The sequence below is a fragment of the Ptiloglossa arizonensis genome, chromosome 3 (genome assembly GCF_051014685.1).
Source record: "Ptiloglossa arizonensis isolate GNS036 chromosome 3, iyPtiAriz1_principal, whole genome shotgun sequence".
NCBI lineage: Eukaryota > Metazoa > Arthropoda > Insecta > Hymenoptera > Colletidae > Ptiloglossa > Ptiloglossa arizonensis.
The window spans coordinates 6867303-6880621 of NC_135050.1; the positions used below are offsets into that span (position 1 = coordinate 6867303).

Here is a 13319-nt window from a genome sequence, read left to right on the forward strand (position 1 = left end):
CTTTTGCTCGAAACAAAATTTGTCCATGTTTGTAACGATGAAGAAAATACCTAGTTGTTCCGTCTTTGAAGGTTCGTCATGAATAGTGACTGATATTCAAATTTTGCAATCATTTGAATTGAAACAAGTACTTATTTACTTCTTGAATAGATGCGAGTGAAACTTTAGCGAAAAGACCTTGCGTACATTGTTTAATAGAAAATATCAGTCGTTGGGAAGCATAAACATAAAGAGGTTAATGATGGTCAATGGCATATTTGCATACAACAGTTCTAGAACGTGATGTCATTTATGTAATGCGTTTTACTACGGCTGACACTGTTAATATGCTCTCAGCTGCTAACATTAAGAGCTTTTCACGTTACGAAGGACATTGTGATTATCACGGTGATTTCAATTCAGTATTAAGGGCATATTTGAGTAACCTATCAATACACTTCCTTATCCGAGATACATAGCACAATGAACATACGATTATGTTTTACGTTCAATTGGTAACTGTTTATAAGACAATTGAAACGTTAAATACGTTCGTTTTTAACTAATTAACCAACGAATTCTTTCTCGTCGACTGGATTTGATTACCACTTTATGAAATTTCACAATATTTCAATTATACTTTAAATTTAAAAAATATCTCTCGGATTTGATTTTTATAAATTCGACAAATTATGACGCAACACAACGGTGTAAAGTTACTAGAATAATAAATATGCAGTAACTTAAAATGCGTTTATTTATGTTACAATTTACAGTTTGAAACTACTCTTCCATTTGGATATCAGATTCGCACTAATATTTATTCATTTACCGATAGATTCAACAAAAGAAGTAAAAATTATTTCGAGTGCTTCCTGTCACGCAACGTGTTTAATTTTATTTTCTCGGACACAAACAAACAAGCCTCTGTACATACTCATCCTTTTAAAACGAATGATCGGGTTTTTATTTTGGTTAAATATCATTTCCAACGACTTTTCGTTACATACATTTTTGTTATAACAGCTCCACTAAACGAGATACATTTTATCCTCGACTCCTACAACTCCCTTTTTCGAGGATTTTGTAATGTCATGTAACATCAATTTCAAATCGTTGTACCTTGTAGATACGCTTTAACTGTTACCACAGTTGTTCCAGCTGTTCTCTCAGCATGCAGTAACAAACAAAGGACTGCACTTTCTTTCTCTCGTATTATACATTCCAAATTACGTTCAATCTTTCGTTTATTTCGTGCGCGATTTAGATCGAACGATATTAACGATAATTGGGGAAGTAGTGGGTAGTCGATTTATTACGCGACTTTTTGGAGAAAGAGGTGTCAAGTATAGTTCGAGGCGTGTTGCAGCGAATGATATTTCCAGGTCGGTAGACGGTGAAAGTATCACGTTGCTCGTAACCAAAGCATTGTAGGACAGGACACTTCTTCCCTATTTTTATCCGATGTCCCCGCTAGCTGAGAGGGTGAGACAAGCTCACGTATTTAGTGATGTGAAATTCGAGTGGGAGTATAATTCAAGAAACCGTGGACAACGACGTTTCGAAAACACGGGGAATGTAAATATCGGGGAAGATCCTGTGAAATATACTACAATACTGGCCGGCGTGGGCTTCGTGTAGATGTTTCGAGTCTAGATCATGTGTAAAATATGGCCGCGTTACCGACATCAATTTTATAGGACAAGAGTGATCGTTTTATTCAATCCGTCGTGCACACGTTTGTGCCAGATTTTTGAACGAGCATCGGGAACGTGGTTCATTGTTAAAATCCCGTGGCGATGATTTATCGATATTTCTGATTTACGCAAAATTGACAATGACACAGTACCTGCGGCACAAGTACGGAAGGATCTCTTAGGAAAAATGTAAAACATTGTTCCCAGTTGATTTAGTAACGCTGAGAAGAAAAGTAACTGATTTGTATAATTTGACGAGTATAATGTTTTTATTCCGTCACAGCGAAACACTTGTGTGAGTGCTGAATAAAAGAACATGGAAAAGTGGTTTTAAAATTTTTCATGCGGCTGTTCGAGAATCTTTGGTTAAACTAGAAAGCTTCGAAACATCTAGTTAATGAATATTGTATAGTATAATGACTGACGGATTATTATCGATTCATTTCTGTCGGGCCTGTATTGAATTAAAAATCATCGAGTAGTTAGGAATTACTTTCGAAAAGAAAAAAGATCGTGTTTGAGTTTCTCTGACCGGAAACAATGGAATTACTTCGAATGACTTAATCGTAACGAGTCGTTGTTCAGTGAATACACGATGTGTGGCCAATGGATGTGCAACAATTTCTATCTTGTCAAATGCAGGGTTGCTTCATGCCACGAGGAAGACCAAATGAGTTGCGCATCCTCGAGCAGTGATTGTCTCCGCGCGACAACAACAGGAAAAGTCTATCGTTATCAGGAACAGACTCTTCCTACAGAAAAACGGCAACCTACATATTGCGGACAAAGTTGTGATCTATTTCGTAATATTGTTCACTGAAAGGAAGCGTCTGATTTTTATTCAATATTTTTTCGTGAAAATAACGCACAGATTGTGCGTAACGTTTTTTTACATTGACCTCTTTCTACTTTCGAGATTTGATCCATTTTTCCGCGAAGAACGTTGCAATCGTTTATCGTGGTTGTATTATTTCATGGAAACTGATATCTTTGTCGCAAGTATTTTGGAAAATATCACTTTGAATTTATTTACGTGGAATGTAATACTTAATAGTATATTTTGCTAAAATCAACAGTTGACATTTGTAAAAGTATAACATAATATCTAGATTCGGTTATTTTCGATTTGTTATACTGTTCAGAATTTTCCTACTCGTTTATTACAGAAAATTTAGAGTGTAACTTTCTAGTTATCATGAAGATGACTTCTTTTCTCTTTCAAATCAATTGAGAAATCACATTTGCCGAATTTTAAAGCAATCAAGAAATTAATAAAAGAAAACTAAAAGCATTGCTTTCTAGAAAAAAGGAGATGCATTAATTTTGTCCCAAAAATTGTATTAGACCCTCAGTGCATACTAGGAATCAATAATTGGCTGATTAATATTTTGCTTTACAAACAATTATATTTTCGACATTTTATCCTAAATCTAAAATCACAGATTTTCCTTGTTATAATACAAATACAAAATTACGGTATCCGAGGATACGTGTATTTAAATGAACGATGAAGATACTTCGTGAATGTATTTCGAACAAGAAACGGGATACACGAGAGCGATAATTAGATATAATCGTGATGTAATTGAACGATTCTAACGGTTTCAATGAATTGCTTGTTGTTGTGTCGTATAAGGTAGCGATGATAAAGTGTCTCTGTTTCGCGCATAATTTAGTCATAACGACCTACGTGAACGAATATTTAACTAGAACTGCATCGTGTCTCGGATGCCGGTTTCCTCGGTTAGTCAAGGCAAAGTACATTATAACGTCCAAGATAAATACATCTTGCTATTCTTATTAAACATTCTACAGAAGATGATAGTAGAAATATCTGAATTATCGTAGAAATATCTCGTAAACCATTTTTCGTTTTCAAGCACCTTCGTCATCCCTTTCGTTAACGATTTACTATATATAACATTTCAATTTTTTTTCACAAAGTTTACTCAATTTTTCCGTATAACGCAACTATTTTGCGTTTTATGTACCCGTGTCTTCTTTTAAATGTTACAAACATTTGCGTGACGAATACAGCCGAATAGATAACGAATGATAGAATTTGATTCCCATTTTATTTAAAGAAAATCGAATTTAGTAGAGAAACTTTAATTCTTCGATGATTAATTGTCGATCAATTACGCAATGTGAGTACTCGAAAAACGAAGTAAAAGTACAGTTGCAATATTTTGAAAATATACTATCTGCTGGCTACCTGCCAGAAGGTTTCCATTCATCGTCATCTTCATCTCCGACCGAAAGCGGCATTCTTTACGGTTTGCAACGAAAGCGTACAAGGTAGCATGTTTTTACGACAGGACAGATTTATATATTTATTGTCACGTTAATCCGTAAGATTTTTTTTCAAATGTATCGAGAAAGTGGACGGTGGTGACCTGACTCTCTTTTCAACGATTTCTCACGATTCTGAATGACTGCCAGCATAACAGGCCACTGTCGGCGGTCTAAACGGAGCAAAAAAGGTGCGTAAACCTTTTGACCTACCGTTCATTTTATTCCCATCCCGTCTATCGCCCGTCCCATGCGCATCGGCAGTTCTTTCCTTTTATGTTCCTGCAAAGGATGCGCACTCCGTTCGGGCGTCGAAATCGCCTACACGCTTGTTTACCGGGTGACTTCAACGAGATAGGAAGATGTAACAGATAGCGGAGAAAAGCACGTCGCTCGAGCAACGTCCAAGATTCAATTATAATTATTTTTTCCTCGAACGAGGAAGGAGATATAAGATCGTTTAATCTTATCTACGAGCCATATTGGGAATGTGCTCGCGAGACCGAGAGGCATACGTAGGCTTCGATTTCAAACTTGATAAAAAATCGAATTTTCGAAATACACTGCTCAAACAAGAACGAGTTTATTCAAAGTCGATTACGGACCTTGGTTTAGGTTTAATTGCTTCGATATTTTACGTCGATTATAAAATTACACTATTCATTAGATGGTTAAAATCTTAGTTTAACGCGGTATAGTATTAGTTAATACTATCTGTATGCTTAACTGTTCGTTGCTTCTATAATCTTGTACGCGTGAAATAATTGCTGAAACTTGAAGTGGACATCGTTATGAGTTTCTAAGGTATGGACAATTATGCAGATTAGTTCAAATAGAGTACACTCGAGTTTAAGAGGGTTCAAGAGTTTCTCGAATCGCATCGATCCTAAAAATATTTCACGAAAGAAGTGGATAATTTGGAAGAAAAATTTATACGAACGTTGTGGTTTTAAGTATGGTTCGACAATTATGTAATTATCGAGGAACAGCACGTATTAGAATCAACATTCGAAGCAACACATGCGGTTACAATATTGTTTGAACAAACACGAGCGGGAAGTTATCGTTCGCTCGTATTCTGAAATTTTTTTATTTATACGATTTCAGTTGCCGGCACCCGTTCTGACGTCATTGATACTTGGAGCTTTTAATAACTGCATTAACACACGTGCCGTGTGAAGTGCTATATGCACAGGAAGATGCCCTGACGCGATATCTAAATATAAAGAGTGCAATTACCTCTGAACTTGTTTTTGTAAAAGCGCATCTAATCGACAACACTGACGAAAATTTAACAAACTTTCACCGTATACGAATGAAAATTTTGAGTTTCTTTCATTTTTTGGAGAACCTAATCACGTCCTGTGACACTCGATACTTGTCGAATTCAAAATTTGAATTATTGCTCGGTACGAATAAACTACTATAAGGTAAAATTGCTCGAAGAATCTTGAACTTTTCAACCATTTTATTCTAGTTTTCTTTGGAAACGATACGATAAACAAATAATCCAAACGAATAATGTGGTAGAAATGTACGCAAAAGTAAATGTGGATGTAAAATTATAAAAAAAACCTATGGTTAGATATATTTAATACTTCTAGTGTGTGATACTTTTCATGATTAGAATTTATCTATCGTACATATTTAGACAAACATACTTGCGTTTTTGTACATTCATCTTTTCGTTACGCAACATTGTTCTTTTAGATTACTTATTTATTAGTCTTTGAAATGTCCCGGAATGAAATAATCGAAACTTTAAAAATGTTTGATACGACTTTACTCTACAATGACTCGTTCGATCGTTTAAATTACCAAGTAGGTGAATTTCCAAGTTATGGAAAATTTAAATCCAAACATTTTCCCTTCTTTCGTTTGCTTTGAATTCTAATCGGAAATGCGATCCATCGAACATTTCTATACGATTCAAAGTCCAAGCGACAGAAAGCTTCGCTCTGCTATCTGTAAAAAGTTTCAAAGATAGTATGAAAGATACCCGCTTCTCCGAAACCTCGAAAGTTGCGCGCGAAGCATTTAGAAGAGCAGATACATACAAGAAAGAAGAGAGGCGAGTAATAAAAACTACGCGAATATTTATCAACGGGGAGATGTGAATTGATTACGCAATGAGTTACATTGTTGCGTAAATTTCCGACTAATTGCAAAAATACTCTAGTATACATTATTCATAACCTTCGCGCGCAAGATAAATGCTTTTAACGGTTCGTGACATCACGCGCGAGCCACACGTGAAATCTGTTCGAGGCGGGGGAGGCGGTTTGTGTAGTCAGCGTATACACGCGTTCTCGTGTGTTCCCCGAAACACCGGAACATTTATTTTTTCAACGAGAGTCTGTCGAGTATCAAAAGAATAACGTGCCCAACGATCGGTTCTAAACCGATGGAAAAGAATCGAAATTGCCCAATAACGATCTAATTCTTTATCGACGAACCGAATAAATCGAGCACGAATATTCCTTGCGAATGAAAAGACAGATATCGGAGACGTTTACCATTACTTTGTAATTGGTAATCGAAACAAGTAAGAGAAGAGAAAATTTTACATATCATAGAGATTGAAATAATAAAATTGTACGTTTCGTTTATTCCACACGAGAAAATGAAAACGTAGTTAACCTTTTTAGTAGATTTTATCCGAAACGAAGAAAAATTCAAACTGATAACAATCTGATGAAATCTATGGGTCTCGCGACGATATCTCGCGCGTTGTATCTTTAGGAAATTATTATGAATATTTATTCGCGATTATAGTGGTTAATTCCACGTTGTGATATTTAAAATAATTTAAAAACTCGAGCGTACAGATGTGTATCGGTAACGCCGAAGAGTTTAACGTAATTCGGGGAAGGTATGTAAACGTGTGGAAAAAAATCTGCTCTTCGTTGCCAAAGGGGAAACGAATTTTCCGAGCATACGCGGAACGAAGAAATCTGAACGATATTCTTGGATTATGGCAACGATTTCGTGAAAGCGTTAATAAAGCAGCTTCTCGGCAAACAGCTCGTAACGAATCCGCACACGCGAAAGATAATACGACCTATATTTCAAACGCATTTACGTATTAACCACGATGAACATCATTGAGTTCGCTCATTGAACGCCACTTAATGAAACTTAAATAGCTCTCTTTTCTGTTTTATTCGCGCAGGAAATCGTGTTAAGGCGAAACGTTAATACCAAAAAGAGTTATTGCTCTTCGAAGTAGCTATTGATCTTTTGTTACACTTTTCAACAAAGACTTACATTCTTACCGAAAAATGAGCCTAAGATTGTATCACGAAAATTCAAATACGATAAATTTTTTAAATACATTTCAAAATATTAATTAAGCTCCAAAGTATCAATGTCGATAATATTCATCGTCAAATTCAAAAAGTTGAATTCACGCTCAAATTTGTAAATAATTCTAGGTATTTTATTACTTTCGAGATTGTACACTCTTATTGAAACCAAAAAAAAAGAAAGCCAGAAAATCTACAATTTATAAACGCGTTTAGTGACTAATTCACGTACTCCAATTTTACAACGGTCTATTCGGTACAATCTTTTCCGAGAATGTAACCTTCTTCCTCAAATTTACTATCAAGGTTAAAGAAACTCGGTTTCAGAATAAGTTTCCTACGAATGCAACGCGTACGTCGGCCGGTATCAAGAAAGTTGAATAAAAATTGGAAAGTTGTACGCTCGTAGCCGTAGGAGAGCTTTGCAAGAATGAAAAGTTTTCTGTTGTCCCGCCAGGTGGGAACGTTTCGTATGCCCGGGCGGTTAATTATCAGCGATACGATCGAGGGATCGATCGCGGATCACGAATGACCTAACCCAGACCGACGTTCCCATGCGGTGTCGTGTGGGCACGAGCCGCGAATTACTGTTCGCTATTACGTTCCTAAAAGCCCTGGAACATTACGTTGCTCCAGATGTACGCGTCGTTGCGTCGTCTTTCGGTAAATTGTCCTCACCTACGTTCATAAAACGTAACCCGCGTCGGTGGGTCGTCCAATGATCGATTTCTAGGTCTCGTGATTCCAAGCGCGAAAGAAACCACCGGATCACGGGAATCTCGTGTTCCGAGTAGCGCGATAATGTCATTTCGACGATCGACCGGAAACGCTGCCGAGCGAGTTGGTTCGGAGAAGTTCTCGCGTGCCGCTTTAATCGGAGTGAAAATTCGCGATAACTCGTCTGAATATTTCTCTCTCTCTCTCTCTTTCTTCGTACCCTTTCTCTCAATCCCCCAGCGTTGACTTTCCGACTTCTTACGTAACCTCGCGAGCGAACGAGCCGGTAGCTTGGGTCACGGTTCGATCGATACCACGATCGGTTTGAAAGTCCATCGTTGATCGACGATTGTCGGATGACGGGTTTACAGGTCGAAGAAAAAGCGACTGACGGTATCGGTCGATGGCAATGAACGCGAGCATCGGTTGACAGCCGAACGACACACCAACGGTACGAGGTTCAATCACGAGTAAATCGGGTGTACGAAATAATCGCGTCGAGCACACATTGTCGTGAACACCATCGAAGTACCAACGTGAAAATGGAACACTCTCGGTCGAGACCGGTCTACGGTGAGCTTGTGCCAACCTAACGCGCGTTAACCAGTCCCGAGCATGGATCGCAACGCTAAAGAACCGCGATCGGTGACCGTCCGGGTTTGTTTGTCTACGGAACGAACGTATACGCGACTGGGATATTGCATGGAGTCACTCACCACAGCCTCGATGACCGGTATCCACGTGACGACCAGTAGGGCAAGGACGCAGGCGACTCGCAGGACAACCGGGAACGGACGTAGGCTGCAGGTTGCGGTGGTTGACGTTACCGCGGCCCTAGCTCGCATTGTGCCGGTCGGTGCACCTCTTCCTCCTCCTCCACCTCCTCCTCCTTTCGCGGTTCCTTCTCCGCGATCCCGTTTACCTGTTGTCTAGCTTGCACGCGGCAGCCCTTAAAATAGCCGACACCGATCGATCTCGAGCCGTTGAAACGGGTAGACGAACGGGTAGACGAACGGGTAGACGAACGGGTTCCCGTGTCTCGTGTAGCTGGGTCGTCGTGGTTGAAAACGATGCGATGGCTGGTCGACCAGGCTGTCGACGCAGCGCGTGTCGAAGGGCCAGACAGACGGCCCGTTTGGCCCGTCCTCCCGATCAGTCGCCGCTCCACGCAGCCAGACAGGCCTAAGTCGGCGGCGGAGGAGGCGTTCTTCTCTCTTCTCCTCTTCGTAAAGCTGTATCCTTGCGCGTCGCGTCGCGGCGCGGCGCGTCACCGCGGCGGGTAGATGCTCTCCTCTCGCTCTCCTCTCGCTCTGGTCGGTGGTTCGCTCGTTTCGCTCGTTTCGCTCGGTTCGTTCGGTTCGCTCGGTTCGCTCGGTTCGTCCGAGCCCGGAGACCTACGGCGCGATCGACATCGGCTGAGGCCGCGCAACAGTCCTCGTGCGACGCGCGACCGAGCTCGCCTCGACCCGGTCACCGGTCCTCTCCTCCTCCTCCTTCCTACCACCTATTCTTCTTCCTCTTCGTCTACTTCTTCTCTTCTTACTTCCCTCTCCAGCCAGACTCTTCTTTCCTTCCTCCCTTCCTCACGGTTTCGGCTTCTCCCTCTGTCCTTCCTTCTTGCGCCCTGCCGCTGGTATCTTCTGGTCCCGCAGTTGGCGGAGGCAGGCTGGAGAGTTCGATTCTCTGACCGCGACTGGCGAGCAGCGAGCAGCGGGGGAGGTAGAACCAAGAGTGTGAGAGCACGAGCTCTCGCGGAACCAAGAGAAGCCTCTCTCCCGATCCTTTCGGCGGAGGAATTCTAGCTGGCGTGGCTCGGCGGCCGCCTCCACCTTCCTTCCCTCCACCCGACGTTCATTCAGAGCCCTCCCTGGATGGGACGGTCCACACACCACGTCTACTCGGTGCCGGGTTCCCCGCGATATTTTGTGACTGCCTGGCCGTGCGGTCCTCGTGTTAGCCTGTGCTCCTCGGCTCCCTAGACCCGTCGCGGAATAGGGAGGTCGAAATGACCCGGTTGGGATTGCGGTGAGTTACGATTCATCTTCATTTTCTGCTCTTTCCCGCGACTTTTCTTTTTTCGCTCAGCTACTTCTTTTTTCTTTTCGCTTGAATCGAGCCCGCGTATTCCTCGTCTCGTTCCGTTCGCTTCCCGGTATCGTTGCTGGTTCGTCAACCCGTTGTTACGTCAATGATCTCTATATTGCGTAGACACGTGCGTTCGGCGTAATCGTGTACCGTGTGTCGTGTACCGTGTGCCGTGTGCCGTGTACCGTGTGCCGTGTTTTCCACCGACGCCTCACGGAAGTACCTTTCTTCGACGATCCCCGGGAGGATAACCGTGCGTAGAATAAAGCGGTTGTTTTCTTCTCGTTCACGCGGCTTCTTCTTTTCCCGTTGGTCCCGTGCCCCGGTCCTTTCGTTCCGTTCTCCCCGTTTCTCTTTTTTCGTTGCGTCGGCCTTTTATTTTCACGGTACTTCTCCATACGTGTTCTCCCTCGGTGCACGCGCCACAAGTGTTTCCATGACGGATAGAGAGGGGGCACTTTTAACCCCCGGAACGTTCCGACGTTACGGCAAGTGGATTTCAAGGACGAGGGACGCGTGTGTTTACAACCGGGCTATCCTTTCGACGAGAGACGTTTATCGCGTACTCGCTCTTTCGTACGATTCGTGCTTAACGGTGCTCGCTAAATATTTCTCGCGCCCGCATTCATGTTTCTGGAAAATCGATCGCAAGATCCGCGAAATTCCGTGCCGATTACGCGACCTGGTCGCACCGAAGAATTCCAAGGGGAATATCCAAGGAATTCCAAGGGGAAGAATATCCAGATATTCCCGAGCGACGTCCAACGTTTGTATCGGCTCTGTTTATTTCGACGCGTGTTCTCTCCTTTTTCGTTTCGCAAAGTTACGAGTGCGGAAAAACGATTCGCGTCGCGCTGAGAAACACACGGAGAAATTTATTTCGCTGAATTCCACGTCTCGCGTATACATTCGATGCGTTACTCGACTCTGTAACCGTAGAATTCGGTTTGGATGTGTTCGGTGACCCTCTCTGTTCGGTCTCCGTCTAATTTTCGTAACCTCTTCTATAATAAAAACTCGTGTCGATGGAACAAGTCGAACGTTTCCGACGATTCTCGCGAACGACTCCAGATAAGAGTCTCGACGTTTAATTTCGCGACACGGTTCCCATCTTTCTCGATTTCTGTACCTCCCACCAATTTAATAACGACCCGGTTTAGGTATCTCGTGTCGCTAAATGTCAGCTTCAGTTTCTTCTTTCTTCTTTCAGATTCGTCGCATCCGTAATCTTCCTGGCCGGGATTGTCAGTGGGGTACGTATACACGATTTTCTCGCTCGAAAAATCGCCTTAAGGGGGCAGGACGGTTAAAAAGTAATACGTATCGTTGGAAAGTAAACTTTTAGTCGATGCAAGTTTTCGTCGTTTAATTTACAATGGTGTGAATTGAAAAAAAAAATGATCTTTGTTCGTGTTTGTAACGTTATTGCCTTCAAAGATTATTTTTCGATTCGATCAATCTGTGCGCACGATTTCAGCCAAATGCTGTAAACAATAATGTATTCTCTAGGGATCGACGTACGAACGATTTGATTTTTATGAAAATCGTCAAAATGGTAACTCTTTGTATTTAAAAAGTCGATATAATTCCGGAATAATTAAAATTTTTTAGAAAATCACTACGTCATACCCTAACAAATATTATAACTGGATCTCTGCGGAGACGTCTTGCACACCGTTTCCGAAAACAAAGTTTCGAGAAAAAAAAACGATTTCAAATGTTCCAAACGGCTCGTTTTGCGTGCACCGAGACGTTTCAGCACGCATCTATACGGATCTGTTGCGCTCTTCGTACCTCCAAAAATAGATTCTCTCAAAGACCGGTACAGAAACCTTGCAAATTTGATTCCCAAGTCTATCAACTACCATCGAGACTTGGAAACTTTCATTTAAAACGAACAGAGAAAACATTGATTCTTTTCGAATTCCAAACCGTGTGCTGCCCCCTTTAAGAACGACTCGTTCGTTGCTCGCGTATCGTTCAACGTCGAGCCGCGCGAGGATCTAGGTTCATTCATCGATCGGTGAGTGCGTTCGCGCGAGTGCAGTCGCGCAATGCACGTGCATCGACGACAGTGCACCGAGGACGCGTTGAAAAGCTTGCTGAATCGAGAGAGGATCGCATTTCGATCGCGGCAGACCGTGTGATTCCGCGGCGCGTGTCGGCTCGGCCTCTTCCCCTTTCGCATTGTGCGGACGCGCAACACTCGCTGGAATTGCGAGGGCGAGTAAGCTCTCGAAGGCCGACAGACTTCTCGGCCAGCGTAACGCGCGTGTCTCGCATGGATCTCGATCGTTCGCGCGATTAGATCATCGGTAACGTCGTTATTTCTGCGAGAAGTCGCGAGCCGTGGGACTCGAATCGCGCGACTTCGTGCCAGAATCATCGCGGGATGATCGATCGATTCTCGATCGATTTCTCCCTCGATTCGCGGTTACGTCACTTTGGCAATTTCGAGGAACGAACACAAACGTTCGAGGACAAACGCGGGAAATTCGCTTGTCGAGATACCCTCGAGAAGTATAATTATACAGCACCGAAGTCGAATCGTTCGTTACTCGCCCGTTGAATCGCAACGTGGACGTGTCTTTGCACAGAGACGATTTAACAATTATAGAGAGAATTCTATATTTTAATCGTTTAATTACTTTGTTTGGGATCGTAGTGTACGCAATGTGGGCGATTAGGTAATGTCGATAGAAAGATTCGATGCTTGTTCGTTTAGAACGTAATGTTTCGAATAAAATTGTTGGAATGTTGGAGCAGCGTTTGAATTCGGGCACGAAGTAACTCGATGTGTCGCGAACGTTCACTAGATTTAATTTTTCAGTTTTCGAATTTCCCTGTCGATCGTAATGTCGTATTATTTCAACTTCTGTAAATTACTCGCAAAATAATTTCGAAGCGTAAGAAAAGAAAAACGGTTGAAACTAGATGGTAAGCAACGATAATTCTTGGTACACCGAGGGTTAATCGTAAAACTATTAGGGTATTACGTTATTTATAATCGGAGTGAATCGCACAGTTACATTCAACTGTAACGTAAAACCGAACTTACTCTCGACGAGTAAGATGAACTCTAGATTTACCAACCGGTAAAAATGTCTGTTTTCGACTGCTTTTCCAAGGAAATTTATTTAAAATTTCGTAGTATATTATCAAAAGACGTTAGGACTTTTTCATTCCTGTAGATACGAATCGATTTCACAAGTTCCTCTTCTCTTCCTCGATCATCGATTTTCCT

The 13319-nt window shown here is 41.9% G+C and overlaps 2 protein-coding genes across 4 annotated transcripts in view; one reads left to right on the plus strand and one right to left on the minus strand.

Moving 5' to 3' along the window:
- The window catches only part of LOC143144764 (uncharacterized), a 109032-nt gene extending 99302 nt beyond the window's left edge, over window positions 1–9730 (minus strand). The window contains exon 1 of the mRNA XM_076307519.1: window positions 8707–9730. Coding sequence (XP_076163634.1) covers window positions 8707–8835 — 129 coding nt within the window. The 5' untranslated portion in view covers window positions 8836–9730. The remainder of the gene's footprint in view (window positions 1–8706) is intronic.
- Col4a1 (Collagen type IV alpha 1) overlaps window positions 9309–13319 on the plus strand; it is a 34471-nt gene continuing 30460 nt past the window's right edge. Inside the window, exons 1-2 of one of the 3 annotated variants that reach the window (XM_076307516.1) lie at window positions 9309–10015; window positions 11286–11328. In XM_076307516.1, the coding sequence (XP_076163631.1) occupies window positions 9996–10015; window positions 11286–11328 (63 nt within the window). In that variant the 5' untranslated portion in view covers window positions 9309–9995. The remainder of the gene's footprint in view (window positions 10016–11285; window positions 11329–13319) is intronic. The other 2 variants (XM_076307517.1, XM_076307515.1) reach the window with 2 other exon arrangements.